General features: G+C 47.3%; 1 protein-coding gene across 1 annotated transcript in view; it reads left to right on the forward strand.

Annotated features, from left to right (window-relative positions):
• Nucleotides 1–16,835, forward strand: part of ATG7 (autophagy related 7) — a 196,450-nt gene extending 179,615 nt beyond the window's left edge. Inside the window, exon 19 of the mRNA XM_010862435.1 lies at nt 16,081–16,835. Within this exon, the coding sequence (XP_010860737.1) occupies nt 16,081–16,170 (90 nt within the window). The 3' untranslated portion in view covers nt 16,171–16,835. The remainder of the gene's footprint in view (nt 1–16,080) is intronic.
• Nucleotides 16,836–19,457: the final 2,622 nt, after the last annotated feature.

A 19,457-nucleotide genomic window follows, 5' to 3' on the forward strand; every position in this document is an offset into this window, starting at 1 on the left:
GGGTTTGACCTTTTATTCCAGAACAGGTTCTAGAGTCTAATGCCCTCTATACAAATTCTTGTGTTCAGTCGCTCAGTTATGTCCAACTCTTTTGCGACCCCATGGACTGTAGCCCGCCAGGCTCCTCTGTCCATGGGATTCCCCAGGCAAGAATACTAGAGTAGGTTGCCATTTCCTTCTCCAGGGGATCTTCCTGACCCAGGGATCGGACCCATGTCTCGTCCATCTCCTGCATTGGCAGGTGGATTCTTTACCACTGGGCCACCTGGGAAGCCAAATTCTAGCTCACCATTAACAAGCTGTGCAACCTTGGGCAAGCGGTGGGACCTTCCTGAGGTGGAGACCCTGTACTGTAGACCCTGTACTGTAAAACGGAAATAGTAGTAACTTTGTCAGGGGATTCTGAACACTAAGATGATGTATTCACAACACCGAACACAGTTCCTGGCACATAGTAAGCCCTCAAAAATGGGACCCCTGTCATGGTCATTCTAGTTAACACTCATAATCTGAAGTGAGACATGTATGTCTACACTGTTCCACACTGCTCATGTCAAGTGGTCTAATGAGAGGGTGTCATTTCCATTCAGGAATTTAATAGATGTCTTTCTGGTAATAACAGAAGTAAATGTTTGACCATAGAGATAAATTTCCCGTTACTTATCAAATCAACTTGTGAAAGTTTAAATAATATCATTAATGTAAAAGCTATCTCTGATTCCCTTTGCTACACAGCAGAAACTAACACAACATTGTAAACCAACTATACACGGATAAAAATATTTTTAAATAACAAAGTAAATTAAAAAAAGAAAAGGCTGCCTCCATGAAAATGTGGTTTATTAGGATGAATCTGTAGTACAGCCTTCTCTAATGTGTGTCCCGTCTGTGCTTAGCTACGCAGTCGTGTCCGACTCTGCGACCCCGTGGACTGTAGCCCACCAGGCTCCTCTGTCCATGGAATTCTCCAGGCAAGAATACTGGAGTGGGTTGTCATGCCCTCCTCCGGGGGATCTTCCCGACCCAGGGATTGAACCCACATCTCCTGCATTGCAGGCGTATTCTTTACCCGCTGAGCCATCTGGGAAGCCCCCTTCCCTAATATGAGGCTGTTGTAAAAGTTACAAAGCCAAGGATGTGAAGCAGGGGAGACTTGGAAGATCTTCAAGTGCATAAGAAGCCTGTCGTCGGCCCTATTCATAGCTTCGCTTCCTGGATCCGTGTTCTAGAAGCTGCGACACTCTTTTCATTTGTGCCTTTCACAGGGGGCAGTCAAATTTAGTTATAATTATATTTAGGGCATCTGGATCCTCGTCAGCGTTTCTGGCTCCGTTTTAGAACCTAAAGTCTGCGGCTTATTCCTAATGTGGAAAATGGAGTAATCCCCTAGGCCTGAGAAGAGAAGCTCCAGCATCCAGGCTGCCGTTACTATAGCGAGACGCTGCCTCAGACATCACAAGACTTGTTATACAAGGAAACATGATTACAGTGGATTAGAGAAACTTGCCAGGGCCTTGAAGGATTTATTACTTTTTGAATTCTGAATGAGACATAAATGTGCTTTTCCCCTTTTAATTTTGGACCCCATACGGAGAAGGTGGAAAAAAAAAAAAATCCTTAAGCAAATTCTAGAATGCTTAGCTGCTAGCGCTGGGTTGGATGTCGTATCCAAGTCATATTGCAAAGGGCACGAATACTTGGCAGAGACGCAAAACAGTCACTCCTTTCTCTCTGCACTGCCAAGATCGTTACTGCCCTGTCTCCCAGAGGGAGAGGAACGCAGCTCTTTGGGGAGTCTTCTGGAAGGCAGCGTGGTGTAACGGGAAAAGCAGCACACTTGGAGGCGTGAGGCCTGGACTGTGGCTTCCACACTTAAAGCTCTGTGAGTTTTCAACAGGTGACACTCTCCGAGCCTCAGTGTCCTGTTATGAAATATAAGAGCAGTAATTCCCATCTTTGGCTTCCCAGGTGGCTCAGATGGTAAAGAATCTTCCTGCCAATGCAGGAGACGCAGATTGATCCCTGGGTGGGAAGATCCCCTGGAGGAGGAAATGGCAACCCACTCCAGTATTCTTTCCTGGGAAATCCCTGGTGGGCTCCAGTCCATGGGGTCGGTAAAGAATTGGACATGACTGAGCAACTAAACATACACACACACACAATTCCCATCCCAGAGAGTGGCTTTAAGGTTTAAAGTATGTTAAATATCGCATATAGAATCTCAAATATTTTTAGCATTGCTGTCAAAGTGGTGCCAGCAGCCTACTTATATGAGTTCATAGCTCTTGGGATTTTGCTGTTGACCCTAAAGGAGACACTGGTTTAAAAAAAATAAAGGTGGCCTCTCACCTTATCTATTCTCCAAATTGTTTGATGTCTCTGGATATTAACGAGATAGCATGGTGTAGCAGTTAGGAACAATGGAGTACTCAGACGGGCCGAGTTGAAGTTCACTCCTTACTTTCTAGCTGTGACCTTGAACAATTCACCCAACTTCTACTGTCCTCAACTTCCTCATCTGTATATTTTTCTTTGGACATGAAAATAGTACCTCGGGCATTCTCTATCCCCTTTACCCTGTTTGAGTTTCTATATGGCATTTATCACCGCCTGCAGTCTGTGTTTGTTTTCTGTCTTCCACTCCAGCACCCAGTCTTAAGGGCAAAGACTTTATTATGTCTTGTTTACCATTTATATGTCTTGATGAGGATAGTGAGTGGTACGCTACTGCAGTTTATCCTTTTGACCTTTGACTTCTATTTTTAAAAAAAAATTCCCCTCCTGGTGTCATGGCTAAATTTATATACAGTAGCCGAGTTAGCAACTGGGCAGAGTTGTTTTCTGTTTGGAAATACCTGTGTGCTTACAGTCGGGCTTCTGTTTCCTGAAGCTGCTTACCCGGCCTTCCGTGGCACAGTTTGACTTATGATGTCAGAAGATTGACAGGCAGAAGTCTGACTCAGGGATTCAGCAAGGAAAGAACAGGACTTTTCAGCCCGGCTCGCCCTCTGAGGCAGGGCTGGACAGGACTCAGAAAGGTCTTGGGTTTCAATTTATCTAGGAAGGTATTTAGCAAATTATTTTTAACCATTCGGATTTGGTGCAGATCATCCGAGGAGTCCCCCTGCCCAGAGCATCCTCTTTGGCTTTTATCTACTCAGCATAGGGAAACCACTGAAGAGCCCAGGTTCCCACGGCCATTCAGAGTGAGGCAGTGCAGACAGGTGATGTTCAGGCTCGAGTGTCAATGGCCTTCACTAGCCCTCTCCCCCCAAAGAGGTGGGGTTCAAGGCCACAAGCCGTGTGGACCCCAAGAAGAGTTCTTGACCTCCGGCCTCATTCTTTGCAGCTCTGCCCCCTGGCACTCAGAGCTCTCTGTGGGTGGGTTGAGGATGGAAACGCTGAAGCAGTGCACAGCTGCCCAGTCTTGTTGACTTCTGCATCGCGGCTCACTCATCTCTTACTGAGTTTGCTCTTTGCACGAACAGTTAAGCCAGGCCCATTGGAATCCAAGTCCTGACTTGTCAGCAGAGGGCTTGGTTGAAGTTCTGCAAACAAGATACGTCCACGGATTTGGCTTTAAGGATACAGTGAAGCCGCATCACCATCAAGCCTGTCTGTTCGTCGAGAGCCCCTTGCTTCAGTCACAAAGCCCTCCCCAGCCATTCCCACACACTCAGACCAGGAACCAGGGTCCATTTGACCTTTTCACCCCAGAGCAGAAGGGGAAGAGCTGCATCTCTGCCTCCAGCGGCGCCAACATCCCTCTCCCCCGCCCCTCTCTCAGCAGCCTGACTGGGGTTCTTAGGGGCCTTCAGAGGTCATGTCCACGTGCTTCAACCACCACAAAAAGTGTTTCTGTCTTGTTCTTTCAACAAAACTCTATTTAAGCTCTGGAAATCCTGGCAAGGGAGAAGCCGCTGCTTGGCATGAGGATGTCTTTGTGTCTCTGTAGCGCGTCGTGAAGCCCGCTTCGTCTTCCACAGGAGCCTGGCAGCTTCTGTGCGCTGTTTATCACGTGCCAGTCCTGTGCAGAGCACTCTGTGAAACTTGCCGTGTTTAATCCTGTTGTTGTTCTTACTGTTGTTCGGTCGCTAGGCTGTGTCCCACTCTTTGTGGCCCCATGGACTGCAGCACGCCCTGTCCCCATCCTTTGCTGTCTCCCAGAGTTTGCTCAGACTCATGTCCATGGAGTCAGTGATGCTGCCCAACCATCTCATCCTCTGCTGCCCTTTCCCCTTTTGCCATCAGTCTTTTCCAGCTATCAGGGTCTTCTCCAAAAAGTAACTCTTTGCATCAGGTGGCCAGAGTAGTGGAGCTTCAGCTTCAGTCCTTCCAGTGAGTATTCAGGACTGTTTTCCTTTCATCTCCTTGCAGTCTAAGGGACTCTCAAGAATCTTCTCCAGCATCACAGATCAAAGGCATCAATTCTTCAGCGCTCAGTCTTCTTTATGGTCCAACTCTCACATCGGCACATGACTACTGAAAAAACCATAGCTTTGACTATGTAGACCTTTGTTGGCAAAGTAATGTCTCTGCTTTTTAATATGCAGTCTAGATTGGTCATAGGTTTTTTCCAAGGAGCAAGCATCTTTTAATTTCATGGCTGCAGTCACTGTCCTCAGTGATTTTGGAGCCCAAGTAGATAAGATCTGTCACTGCTTCCACTTTTTCTCCATCTGTTTACCATGAAGTGATGGGACCGGATTCCGTGATCTTAATTTTAATACTGAGTTTCAAGCCAGCTTTTTCACTGTTCTGTTTCACCGTCATCAAGAGGCTCTTTAGTTCCTCTTCACTTTCTGCCATTAGAGTGGTATCATTTGCATATTTGAGGTTGTTGATATTTCTCCCAGCAGTCTTGATTCCAGCTTGTGTTTCATCCAGCCCAACGTTTTGCATGGTGTATTCTGCCTAAAGGTTAAATAAGCAGGGTGACAATATACAGCCTTGTCGTACTCCTTTCCCAGTTTTGAACCTGAATGTTGTTCCATGTCTGGTTATAACTGTTCCTTCTTGACCTGCATACAGGTTTCTCAGGAGACAGGTAAGGTGGTCTGGTATTCCCACCTCTTTAAGAATTTTCCATAGTTTGTTGTGATCCATAGTCAGTGAAGTATAATCAGTGAAGCAGAACTAGACGTTTCCTGGAATTTCCCAGCTTTCTCCATAATCCAACAAATATTGGCAATTTGATCTCTGGTTCCTCTGCCTTTTTTAAACTGAGGCTGTACGTCTGGAAGTTCTCGGTTCATGTACTATTGAAGCCTAGCTTGAAGGATTTTGAGCATGACCTTATTAGCATATGAGATAAGCACAGTTGTACGGTCGTTAGAACATTCTTTGGCATTGCCCTTCTTTGGGACTCGAATGAAAACTGAGCTTTTCCAGTCCTGTGGCCACTGCTGAATTTTCCAAATTTGCTGATATTGAGTGCAGCACTTTAACTCCATCATCTTTTAGGATTTGAAATAGCTCAGCTGGAATTCTGTCACCTCCACTAGCTTTGTTCATAGTAATGCTTCCTAAGATCCACTTGACTTCACATTCCAGGATGTCTGGCTCTACGTAAGTGACCACACCATTGCGGTTATCCAGGTCATTAAGACCTTTCTTGTGTAATTCTTCTGTGTTTTTTTGCCACCTCTTCTTAATCTCTTTGGCTTCTGTTAGGTCCATACTGTTTCTGTCCTTTATTGTGCCCGTCTTCGCATGAAATGTTCCCTTGATATCTCCAGTTTTCTTTAAGAGATCTCTGGACTTTCCCATTCTGTTGTTTTCCTCTATTTCTTCTCATTACGAAGGCCTTCTTATCTCTCCATGCTTTTCTCTGAAACTCTGCGTTCAATTGAGTATATCGTTCCCTTCCTCTCTTGCCTTTTGCTTCTCTATTTTCTCAGCTATTTGTAAAGCCTTCTCAAACAACCACTTTGCCTTCTATCATTTCTTTTTCTTGGGGATGGTTTTGATCCCTGCCTCCTGTACAGTGTTAAGAACCTCCGTCCATAGTTCTTCAGGCAGTCTGTCTACCAGGTCTAATGCCTTGAATCTATTCATCACCTCCACAGTATAATCATAAGGACTCTGATTTAGGTCATACCTGAATGTCCTAGTGATTTTCCCTACCTCCTTCAATTTAAGCCTGAATTTTGCACTAAGAGTTTAATCCTTATCCTTTGGTAAATGACAGTGTTCCCATTTTGAAGAGGAGGAAGTTGGGGTTCAGAGAAATGTCATGAGTGATCAGGTCTAAAATTCAGGTGTAGGATCCCGTAGTGAAGGGGAACCCAGCAAGCTGCCAGCGGGTCCAGACCCGGGCCTTCCCTGAAGCCGAGCCCCGTGGGCAGATGGGGTTTAGGGGTGGGGAGGGAACTCCAGATGGAGCTGCTGGGATCCAGAGTCTGAGGAACTTATGACCTCTCTCCAGATTCCTCTGACTCAGTCTGTCCTCTAAGAGGCAAACAATCCCCCGGAGCAGAGTTCTTCTCAAGTCATCTGAGCGCCATTGGTTTTCAGTGCTCTCTGCGTTAGGATTGTAGACTCTTGCCTTTTCTTCCAGCCTGGCTATTCTCTGTCAGAGTCCACATGGTCATTTCCCATCAGTGACCACAGGCTTCAGTCTCTGTCCCCCTCCAGTCTGTCCTCCACACAGGTCACCCCACCTTGAGTGGCACACACAGTTACTCAGGGACACAGTTACTCAGAGGCTCAGCTTTGGCTCCAGGATCTGATCAGTCCCTCAGGGCAGACGAGCCCGGCTCCAGCCTGCCTCCCAAGGTCTGTCCTCCCGCCCTGGACCACCTGTGCTCTTGTTCTCCCCACCTGGGAAGCACCTACTGATCCTTTCTGAAGGGTCCCTTCTCACACTCGTCACCCTGGATCGTTAGCTTCCTGAGAATGAGAACCATGTCTTAAGCATCTCCATGTCCTCAGTACCTACCATAATACCTGGCACATACTAGAAACATTTTTGAAAGAGCGAGTGAATTTTTGACTCTGAGGGAGGTGAGGGTGGAAGGTCAGCAACACGGTCAGTAGCAGGCCCCCTCTGTCTGCAGCGACCTCACAGCGCACGTCTCGTTGATGCTCCATCTATGTTTGGTCGCGTGCAGTTGCTGCCTCAAGAAAAGCCGGTGGTGCCCCCCAGTGTCTCACGTGTTCTACTCTTTTTTAAGAGAACTCAGAAGAGTGCTTCACAGGCTGCCTCTTTAGAGAAGTCCTTTAGGATTAAAGTCTACAAGATTACTTCCTATATCAGTCAGGCCTCCTTGGTTGAAAGTTAGACACTAACTCAGAGAGACTTAAGCAAACATGGGGATTTATTTGTTCAACTAACTGAAAACTTTCATGGATAGTGCTAGCCTTAGGCACTACTAGATCCGAGTTTTCAAAGAATGTCAGCCATGACCTTTCTGCCTCCTCCTTTGCCTGGCTGGTCTCTGCTTCACTTGGTTCTCAGGCAGCCTCTCTCCACAAGAAGGCAAGTTGGCACCGGGAGCCCCAGGTGTAGCGACTTCCATGGAAAGGGAGCCTTGTTCCCGGCGACACTGTCCTGTCTTGCTTCGCTGGTTACTGGTGGCCCGCTCACCACGGTGGGACAGGGGTAGCTCTCCCTGCCCAGGTGCAGGATGTGTTCCCATCACCATGGTGTGTGGGGTGAATGACCCACGCAGATCACGTGGCTGAGAGTCAGGGAGAGCTCGGTAAGACATTAGAAAGCTGGCATGACTGTCCCAGAGGTGGTGATGCAGGCTGATCCGGGGCAGGGCTCCCTGTCTGCTGTGGTTACGTTTCCTTTCTTTTCTGTTGCTGATACTTCTAACATTCCTCTTATTTCCAAGAGCTAGATGGGATGATGGATCCCAGGCAGGTGGCTTGTCTTCTCCCCCCCCCTTTTTTTTTTTTTGGTAAATATCTGTCCCCTGGGATTAATAAGACTAGCCAGTCGACTGCTGCCTTTGACTGACTTTTCACCCTAGCCTCTGCGATGGGTACAGCAGCCCCCGGGTTTGTGTCGGGGCCTTGGAGTGCCAGACGGAGAGGTGTGGGCACAGCATGCCTGCATGAGGACCTGTGTCTCTTGGTAAGATCACGGAATACTCACATGCCCAGTGGTTTTGAAAGTGGAATCCTGCCACGAGTTCTCTGATACTGTGTAGATTTAAAGTAAACAGTTTGGAAGTTTCCCCGGCAGTCCAGTGCTTAGGACTCAGCGATTTCACTGCTGTGGCCCTGGGTTCAGTCCTGGTCAGGGAACTAAGATCCTGCAAGCTACATAACAACAACAATAATAATAATAACAGAGAAATAAATACTCTTCTCAGGAACACACTTTCTTTCTGCGGTTAGCCCGTGATTTCTCACATTCGGTGACTTTCCTACTGATGCTCAGCTCTGACTGCCACGTGTCACTGTGATCAGGCCGTGAAGCACGCGTATCGGCAGGCCCTTCTTACATGAGGCATAATAACAAACCATCGTGGCCCAGATCCTGGCCTTGTTCTGCGTCTCCTGTTGGCTACCTTGCCTTTTCCCTGCCACTCTTCACGTGCTGGTTTCCTGGCATGCTTTGCCCCCGTTTGCTTGTCACCTAGGAAGTGTTTTCTGAGCTCTACCACCCACCCAGATGGAGATTTAGATTCTTTTTTTTTTTTTGAGTACCTACTTTCTGTTCAGTACATCAATAGGCCTCCTTTGCAAATCATCCTATTTATTTCTCATAGCAACCCTTTGAGGGATGGGTATCATTCTCACCACTTAAAAAATGTGGGATTTAAGGTAAAGAGAGGTTAAGAATTTAAGTTTATATGCCAGTTAGGTTCCTTCTGTCTGAACCCAGCTGGCACATACGTAAATGTTAAACCAAGGCTTTGTTTTAGATGTGACCCTGGCCCCAGTTTCACAGTGTGCTGACCCGCTATTTAGTCTATTCTCTGCTGTAAATTGAGACATATATGTGTCTTCACATTTCTTTTGAACCAGAGACATTGGTCAGCCCCAGATAGCTTTACACACGCGTTCACCCTCAGGTCCACTGCCTTTTGGGTCCTGTGAAGTCGCTGCTAAGCATTGGTCCCAGTTACAAGCCCTTCATGATACATCTGATCTGGGAAGACAGTGGCCAAGGCTCGATTTTTATCTGTGCCCCAGTCGTCTGCCCCTTGGTTGAATTCCGTGCAGGGCAGCTCAGCTGCAGCTGAGTGCCTGGGAGGTGGTGGCCTGCGGGTGATGCTCTGGGGGTAGACAGCGTGTTCACTCAGCATCTGCTACATCCTGGGTTCCTTCCAAGCACTGGGGGTGCAGTAGTAGTCCAGGCAGACATGTTTTCCATGTTTTCCTGGGGCTTGCATCTAGTTTCACAAACAAGCAAAAAAAGAAACTTTCAGGTAGCGATGAGCACAAAGGTGAGAACAAAACAGGGTGCTGTTGAGTTACAGTGAATCGGAGAGGGGAGGGGAGAGGAGGGCATGGAGTCAGGAGTTAGACCCAGCTTGGACTGGCAGGTGGGTGATGGTCCCTGTGCAGAGGTGGCTTCCGAGCTGAGACCTGAACCCAGAGGAGGCGGCCACACCTAGGAGCACCCAGGGGAGAAGCCGGGAGGCTGAGTGATCACCCCGGGCAGAGACCTAGGTTGGAAACAAGCTCCTTCAGTCTGAGAAATGGGGGTGGGGGGCCAATGTGGCCAACCTGTCAAAAGTACCGTGAGAGTGGTAGGGAGTGAGGGGCGCGGTGGGGAGCAGGTGACATGGGCTCTCGGGGGCCGTGAGAAAGAGCCGGCATCAATCAAGAGGTGACAGGGAGGGGTGGACGTTTCCCTCTGCCTCGGCTGCGGTGTGGGGACTGGACAGGGGGTAGACGGGCTGAAGCAAGGACATTCAAGTGTGAGTGGCCGGGTGAAGTACGTTATGTTGTTTGAATCACTGACGTTATCACAGATCTGGCACAGGATCTGGCTTTGGATTTTCTCCTGAAGACAGTGGTGTGCCAATAACAACCCCATGTATGGAGCACTCAGCAGTGCCAGCCACACTGCATTTCCCATCAAGTCCTCACAGGCTCACAAAACCCTCAAAAGCTGGGTTGTTTTTTTTTTTCTTACTGAAGCCACCTTTTATGGAGGAGGAGGTGCAGTGGAGAGAACCGAGATACCGACCAGGGGTTAGAAGGGGAAGGGAACAGGAGGGCCTGATTGCCAGGCGCCCAACTCCCTGAAGTGACCCGGGAGACTTGGGGGGTACGTGGAAGGCCGCCGGAGTTTGGCAGGGTGACTTAGAGGTGGCTGGTGAAGAGCCTGCATTCGGAGGACCCATCACAGGGCAGCCCGCACCGGGTACACCCCCGGGGTGAATGCTGCAGGCGACGCTGGTGCTCTCGGCTGTTCCCCCGGCTTCCAACAGGCGGTCAGATAGACCCCTAGCGCAGACTGCAGCTCAGGGACTCCTTTCTCTCCATTTTGTTTACCTACTGAAGTATAGTTGATTGACGGTGATGTGTTAACTTCTGCCGCATGGCAAAGTGATTCAGTTGCATGTGTGTATATATATTCTCTTTCGTATTTCCCACTATGGTTCATCGCAGGTTATTGAATATAGTCCCTGTGCTATATAATAGGACTTTGTTTATCCAGCATCTGCTAATCCCAAACTCCCAGGCCTTCCCCCACCCCGCCCCACCCCCCCAGCAGCCGCAGGTCTGTTCTCTAAGTCTGTGAGCCTATTTCTGTTTCAGAGGTAAATTTGTGTGTGTCATACTTGGATTCACGTATGAGTGATATCATACCGCATCTGTCTTTTCTCTCTGCCTTAGTTCACTTAGTATGGTAATCTCTAGGTCCATCTGTCTTTTCTCTCTGCCTTATTTCACTTAGTGTGATAATCTCTAGGTCCGTCCGTGTTGCTGCAAATGACGTCATTTCGTTCTTTTCTGTGGCTGAGTGGTATTCCACGCGTACACGTGCCGCGTCTTCCCACTCATCTGTGATGGGCGTTTCGGTGTTACCAGGTCTCGGCTACTGTGATTAGTGCTGCTGTGCACATGCGCGTGCACGTGTCTGTTTGAATTCTAGTTGTGTCCAGATATATGCCCAGGAGTGTGATTGCTGGATCGTTTTGCTGTTCAGTTGCTGAGTTGTGTCTAAGTCTGTGACCCTATGACTGCAGCGTGCCAGGCTCCTCTCTCCCCCACTATCACCCAGAGTTTCCTCAAGTTCATGTCGAGAGGCTCAGTGAGGCCATCCAGCCATCTCATCCTCTGCTGCCCTCTTCTTTTGCCTTCAGTCATTCCCAGTATCAGGGTCTTTTCCAGTGAGTCGGCTCTTCACATCAGGTGGCCAAAGGATTGGTGCTTCAGCTTCAGTATCAGGCCTTCCAATGAATATCCAGGGTTGATTTCCTTTAGGATTGACTAGTTTAATCTTCTTGCTATCCAAGGGACTCTCAAGAGTCTTCTCCAGCATCCCAGTTTGAAAGCATCAATTCTTCTGTGATCAGCCTTCTTTACGGTCCAACTCTCACATCCGTAGGTGACTCCTGGAAAAACCATAGCTTTGACTATACGAACCTGTGTCAGCAAAGTGACGTCTTACTTGCCAACTCTATCTTTAGTTTTCTGAGGAACTTCCATAACTGTTCTCCATTGTGGCTGCATCAGCTTCCATTCCCACCAACAGTGTAGGCGAGTTCAAAACCGAGGACTTCTTGAAGGAGAATTTGTCAATATCCTTAACTAAGAATGTCAGGAAAAGTCCTGATGTCAAAATTAAAATCCTACAGCTTCTCCTACGTCAGTCTTCAGCTGAAGTGATCTTAGGAAATCTGTCCTGACCTGTGTCCTCGACCCCAGGTAGGCAGTCTGGCGGGACTCTTTCCTGTCCCCATTTCCTAACCCTGGTTCCTCTGTCTGTCACACACACACCCGAGAACCTGGACAGGTTGGGGCAGCTCAGGAGCTCCAGGGCAGTGTGTTCTGTCCTGAACATCCACCCTGGGACAAGAAGGATCCCAGATGCAGTGTGTCCCTCCTGCTCTGGAGTCTTGCCACGGCCCCAGGCCACCATCAGGATTTCCTGGGGGCTGGGATGTTCTGTGGGCCCCTCACCAGGGTCAAGTGCTGCTCCTGTATCCTGGGCTTAACACTGATGACAGCTGTTGGAGCCCAGATCTGGTCTACAGCTATTTATATCTCTAGAAACTGTTTTGGTTTGGTTTTTGCTTTCCCCTCTTATTCCTCCTTGAGAGGACTGATGTTGCTTTTAGTTCTCTCCTAGCAGTCAGCACTAGCAAAATCTGGAGGCTCTGGTGTTTATCATTGGCCAGGCTGCATATCAGTTCATAGAGAATGACTGCAATTCTAGGAATCGCAGTCTTAATTTGTTAGGCAAATACTCCTGCATCAGCAGTGCTGGTAGCTGCCAGTGGATCTGAGTTTTATGTGGTGAGATTTTTGGTTTTGTTTTTTTTTTCCTCCCTCCGATGAGAACTACTGTTTGCTAGAGCTGAGATCATCAAAACCATTTCAATTAGGACTTTGTGTGAGAATGTAATTACACCTCCCAAAGATGCAGACCCGGCCTAGGAAAGTGAGGGTAAAAAATAGATTCAGTAGGAGAATGATTACTGGTACAAGGAAGCCTGAATGGCAGCTCCCTTATTTTTAGTGATATTATACAAATCAAATAAAACCCTATTCCCTTGTATTTTATTTGAGCTAAGTATTCTTGTCCAAAATGAAAATCAGATGTTTTTCCTTTTCATTTTTTTTCCCCCAAAGCAAATGGTTACGAACACTTCCTCAATATAATTTACTGGAGCCTTTTTAATTTTTAATTCCTAAAAGAACATTTACATTGCTTTCTTTTATGCCCGCAGTAACTTTTGATCAAAACATGACTCCACTCCCTTGTTTAATGCTGAGCATGTGGATTAAAGGCTTCTTTTAATCTTAAATACAGATTATGGCTCTCTCTCCCTTTAAGCAAACCGCCATAAAACCCTGGCCTCTCTCCAGATTTCTTCATTAAAGCTCTCTATTATTACAGTGTTTGCGGATGGCACTCATTAAATGATTGTTATGCACAATGGCCACTTGATTGTAATTATTTAGCTGGCAATCAGTTACTGCGGCAATTTGGTGGTATAATTAAAAGGGAGCGTGTTTGTACCTGCCAGCGGCTCCGAGACGTTCAGCCCTGGATCGGGGAAGCGCTGAATCTAAATACACGGACAGGAAGCATCAGGCTCTCCGGTGAATGGAAGCTTTTCTTCCGTTCTTCCCCATTCTGGTTCTTGGCCTCTTTTGTTCCACAAGGCAGATGAACAATCGTGACAAAATAAGATGTGCTTAAGAATTTTTGTGCTGTAAACTCCTGAATCAGTAAACATATTCAGTAATGAATGTTTCCCCACGTGCTGAGAAATGCTAAATGGGTAGAAGTATATTAATATAATTCTGCTTTTATTTTTAAAGCAAGCTTCCCCCCCAACTTTATAAGTTTCAGCATTTATTTCTTGATATGAGATGCCACTAACAAAAAGTTGGCAGAGAAAATAAGTGGCTTTCATTAACAGTCAGCTGAGAAGCCATTAATCACTTATAATCACTTGAAGAAGTTAGTCACAGTGTGATCTCCAAGTTAAGCAGGGCCCCTGTATTTTTCAGAACTCTCTGAGTTGTGTCAAAGCCCTAATCCTAACCAGCCTAGCAAAGAGGAAATTTCCTGGCTTATAGAGTTGGAACATTATTAGAACAGCACATAGGATTAAAAGGAAGAGCTGCAGGAACCAGGCTCATTCATGTCAATGTATGGCATTGTACTACAATATTGTAAAGCAATTAGCCTCCAATTAAATAAATTTTTTTTTTTAAAGGATTAAAAGGAAGAGATGCAGGAACCAGGCTCAGGGTTAGGAACTGGGTTTCAGTCCCTCTGAGACTTTCTCTCCATCTCTCATCCTGAGGATAGCCTTCCAGCTTCCCCCTGTGGCAGGAACCATGGCCCTCAGTAGCCCCAGATTTCCCAGCTTCCAAGCTGAGCAACTCCAGTGGAAAGCAGCATGTGTCTTCCATCATTTGTAAAGCAGTCAGTCTCAGGGAAGGATTCTGATTGGTCCTGCCCTGAGTCATACACGCACCTCCTGGACTAATTGCTGTTGCTGAGGAAATGGCAGCATGTGATTGGCTGAGCCTGGATCCTGTGTTATCCCTGGGTGAGCTGTGGTTAACAGTCCTGTCAGAGACATCAGTGTGTTCCCACAGCTGGTACCCAGTGACTAAGAAAAACAAAGATTATTTTAGAAGGGGAATTTGAAAATCTGAAAGATCCAAGCTTTTCTCTACATGTTTTCCTAAAGTATGGGTCTCCATCTTTCTTTTAGAAATATTCCAACTTTGTGAGACTGCGTTGTATAAGTGTCAGAGTTTCAGATGATTGTCCACCTTACCTGTAGTCATTCTTGAGCCCCAAAGACCCCAGTAGTGTGATCTGTGGGCAGGGCCCTGAAGAGAAGGGACAGGCACAGATAAAAGACGCCTGCTCTGGTGGCAGGGCCACCACTGCTGTGTTGTCACGGGGGCCTCAGGTTCCAGGGTTTCAGGGAGCACAGTTTTCAACTACCTGGTTGTATTCAACCACTTACCACAACTCTGGATGATGAAATTTTCCATTTCTCTCCTGGTTTAGTTCCATATTTGCATCTGTGAGCGCAAAGGCAAAACAAGTCTGCAAAATAGCACACTTTAATAGAAAAAAAGAATCTTTAAAGTAAAGGAAAACCTGAATTGAAAATTTTTTAAAAAGTGTGCCTCCTACCCTCGTCTCTTGCCTCCCCGATCCAAACCTAATCGAATCAGTCTTACTTACAGGGAAAGTGTGAATCATCCTATTTATTAAATAAATAAGGAAGTTAGTTGAAATGGGCAACCTTATACTTGAATAAAGTAAATTCTCAATTTCCTATTTATCTTAATCAGCGCATATATTTTTTTGTTATGTATTTATTTATGCTACTGCGATACTTACGCTGAGGGTGACATAAACCACCAACAGGGCACTACCTGAACTCGGAGGAAGGGCGCAGCGTCTTTCAGCTGGGTGAGCATGTGTGTATTTACACACACACTTTTTTAGTTTGTGGATGTTGGACGCTGCTAGAGAAGTTTCTCGGGAATCTAATCTTCTCAATGGCAAGCTCCAGCATCGCCTTTGCCAGCAGTTTAGTTCATATGGACTTGATGCCAACTCTCTCTTCACATATGTGAAATAACAGTTTGGCTCACAGCAAACAAAACAGTGACAACATAGAGAAGACTGGGTGCTCTTTTAAGAAGGGAGATGGGCGGACTCAGAACTCATTTTTTTTTTCTTTAGGTGAACCAAGTTTAAATTAAATGTTGCGCGAGATGACAGTATTTGTGTGACTCTCAAGAAGTCAAAGGCCATGGCAATAAAGTATTTTCATTTTATAGAGTTTTTCTTGGAAAGGCTGCACAGCGTATGACAGCAGAGTGCTTAAACCCTAGAGGCTGGTGCCAGCCCAGAATCCAAACATCACGAAGTTACTTCCAAAGCCCAGATATTTATCGGTTCCTTCTCTTGGAACCGAGCATCTCTGAATCAGTCCAAGTCCACCAGCTCAGAATCACCTTTCCCAGCCCAGGGTTTTGAGTCCGAAGCACCGGGTAAGGCGTGTCCCTCCTGGAAGCATAGGAAAAGCTGTTGAACAGCAATTGTCTCAGATGAGTCACAAACCCACAGAGAGCAGATCCAAATGGATAATTTCTTCTCCAGCAAAATTTGTTTCTTGAATTATTCTTTAGCCAGAGAAAGTCAGGGGAGGCCAGCCAGTGGCACAGTGGCCATTGCTGTATGCGTGGCTGCCTGGTCCCTTGGTCAGTTTTTGAAAACCCAGCTAACCTCCTTCCAACAAGCAGCCTCCCTCCCCAGCCCTTTCCCCTCAGGGCTGTGTGCCTCTACCGGATTAGGAAATGCGACAGCAGAAGCGCCCCTGTGTTCAGGCTTTCCATGCTTCTGCAGCACCAGGGTCAGTACGAGGCACCGTAATCTGTGCTTTTCTGCTTCTCCAGCTTCACCCAAACGGAACTGGGAATCCCTGCCTTCTCTGCAGGCCGCGTCTCTACAGAAAACCTCTGAAAGCCCTGCTCACCAGGAGTTGAAATGCAGGCTTCTCGGTGAATTTCCATCACAGGGTCCCTGCCAAGTCACACAAATCCATCAAAGGAGGCTTGCCCAGATGAGAACCGTGGGCCAGTCCACTCGGTGACAGCTCAGCAGCCAGCCCCAAGTGCCGGCTGGCCAGGCATCCGTGCTCGCCCACCCCGTCCTGAGGTGTCGCCGTCACCTGCTGGCGTGTCGACAGAGAGCAGAAGGGCCTGGTCACAATAGACCATCAGAGCCGGTGCCAGAAGTGTAAACAAGTCACAAATTACTCCTAATGCTTCTTGGCTACACTGCTCTCAGTCTTTAGTTATGGAAAAAAATATTCCCTTTAGTCTCTTTTATTTGTAGAATATAGTAGTCAGTCTTCTTGCGCACCTGTAAATCTCACTCTTCTTCAACAAGCATTTCCTAAGCTTGCGCTCTGGGCAGAGTCCTGGAAGCCACTACCTGAGGACAGGCAGTGGGAGTCCTTGTGAAAAATGGTGCAGGTTTCAGTTTGGGATGATGAGATGGTAGTGGTGATGGTTGCACCACCATGCAAAATACTTAATGTCACTCTAAAATGGCTCAAATGATAGCTTTTGGTATATGTACTGTACAGTTATAAAAAAAATTATTTGCTGTATGTTACAAGTTTTCATATCATTGTTGTTCAGTCACTAAGTCATGTCCGACTCTTTGTGACCCTATGGGCTGCAGCACTCCCGGCTTCCCTGTCCTCCAATGTCTCCCAGAGTTTGCTCGGGTTCATGTGCATTGAGTCAGTGATGCTATCCAACAATGTCATCCTCTGCCACCCTCTTTTCCTCTTGTTTTCAGTCTTTCCCAGCATCATGGTCTTTTCCAGTGAGTCTGCTCTTCCCACCAGCTAGCCAAAGTATTAGAGCTTCAGCTTTAGCATTGAGGCTTTCGAACTATGGTGTTGGAGAAGACTCTTCAGAGTCCCTTGGACAGCAAGGAGATCAAATGAGTCAATCCTACAGGAAATCAACCCTGAATATTCATTGCAAGGACTCATGCTAAAGTTTTCATATATACTGTATCGAAATACATGTGTGTGACTCCCCACAGAAACCTAGAATTCACATGTCTTATATTTCACATAGCAAGTACTGAGGCCATGACTCCACTGATTTCTCCTGTTGTCAGAACACTTTACCAGGTCTAAGTTAATAAATAATTATCCTCTAAAACAGGAATAAAAACCGAGTCTCAGCTAATGATCCGTAAACGTGCTCCTGAGTCAGGCCTCGGACTTCACGTCCGTACTGCAGTGCCCGAACATGACCAGAGCTCTGTTGAGCCTGGAGAACAGAGATTCAGATCCTGTCCTGAGGTCTGCGAAAATGGAGACAGGTCTGCGCAAATGGCCTGCAGGCTCCGGCTCCGGCCTCTGTCTTCGGCCGGTGGTGTGACAGGGTCAGTGGTCTCCTCTCTGCAGGCTGCCACGTCTTTATCCGCAAAATGGGAATGAAGATGCCCACCTTGTGGGGTTGCTGGGCCAAACACGCAGACATCTGTGAGGTTTTTATGACAATCCCAGGACCATAACATGGCAGATGTCCGAGCCAGACTCCAGTGAGCCCTTCATCCTACGGTGTGGGAGCCTGCAAGCCGCCTCTTGAAACCCTCCTCTCCTCCTGCTGCCCGGGTCTTCTCTTGGGTCACTCTCTAGACTGGTTTCCGCCCTGCCGACCTTTGCACTGGGCTGGGCAGTTGATGATATGAATAGAGTGATGTTGTGTGAGAGGAAACGGCCCGCCCTGAGCCCCCGGCCAGGTGCCAGCAGCGGCTGTGGGAACACAGCGATGCTCAGTGGCCAGCGTTCAGGCCTCTAGCTCTCTCAGAACCTGAGGCCCATCATTGTCTCGCTTCTCAGACCCACCACCTTTCCCCTGGGTTAGACTCTCTTCCCTTGATCCCCTTTGGTTTGACCTCTGTGTCCCTCAGTCTAGAGCCAGCAGCAAAGAAAGATGTGTCTTTTCGGCCCCAGCAGGCCGCCTTCCCCAAGGTCTGAAAAGCTGTGTCCGGCGACTGTCACCCTCCCTTCCCTCTGGATCTGTGCTGCTCCTCTGGCTCCGGGAGGCAGCCTGGCCTTGCACTGGGCTTCACCAAGCGCTAACATCCAGCTTGGTGGAAGGTTCCTTTGATTGGTGGTAGTTTCCCAGCCTCCCAATAATGTCCTTTTACATCTTGTAAATACGCTTCCATGAGTTAATGCCAGCTAATAGCTAAGGCCAGTGCTGCTCAACCCTTCTATTATTTTTTGAACCTTTTTATTGAGAATTATGTAATTTCTGTAGAATTAAATCTTGGTTATGTATAAATCTTAGGTGTACCACTCAAGGAATTTTTATCATCTGTACACCTGTGCAAATACCACCCAAGTTGAGATTCAGAACATTTCTAGTTACTCCAGAATGTCCCTTCAACCCTCTCCAGCCAGCCCCCCGAGGTGACTAATCCGACTAGTCACCTTACTTTGGGTTCCCAGCTTTTTTCCACCTGTGCCCACCCTTCAGGCCTACTCTCCTTCCTGTTTCACTTGTTGTTGTTCAGTCTCTTAAGTTGTGTCCGACTCTTTGCAACCCCATGCACTGCAGCATGCCAGGCTCTTCTGTCCTCCTCTGTCTCCCAGAGTTTGCTTGATTCATGTCCACTAAGCTAGTGATGATATCTAACCACCTCATCCTCTGTTGTCCCCTTCTCCTCCTGCCCTCAATCTTTCCAGCATCAGGGTCTTTTCCAATGAGCCAGCTCTTCACATCAGGTGGCCAAAGTATTGAAGCCTCAGCATCAGTCCTTCCAATGAATATTCAGGGTTGATTTCCTCCAGGAATGACTGATTTGATCTTGCTGTCCAAAGGACTCTCAAGAGTCTTCTCCAGCACCACAATTCAAAAGCATCAATTCTTCAGAGCTCAGTCTTCTTTATGGTCCAGCTCTCACAACCTCCTTAATATCATTTAAGAATTCAGAATTAATTACTGCCTATTATGACCAAAGAGAAAGTAGAGATCATCTTAGAAATGCTTTTCCTGCTCTCCCCTCCCACACACATTCCATACACCCTCTGCCCCCATCCCTGTACCTGTCTTCCTCCTTTCTGGTCAGTCATGCTCAATCCCAGAATCTGGAAGAGAAGAAAGACAGCCACCGCCCCACCCCACCCCCCACCCCCTGGGACCTGAGTCCTGTTTTTCTGGTGCTTAAACCTCATGGTGGACTGTTTTTGAAGCCAGGTAAGACCGTGGTTCAAAAACAGTCAACCATGAGGTTTAAG

Source organism: Bison bison, unplaced genomic scaffold (assembly GCF_000754665.1).
Source record: "Bison bison bison isolate TAMUID 2011002044 unplaced genomic scaffold, Bison_UMD1.0 scf7180017864482, whole genome shotgun sequence".
Classification (NCBI taxonomy): Eukaryota; Metazoa; Chordata; class Mammalia; order Artiodactyla; family Bovidae; genus Bison; species Bison bison.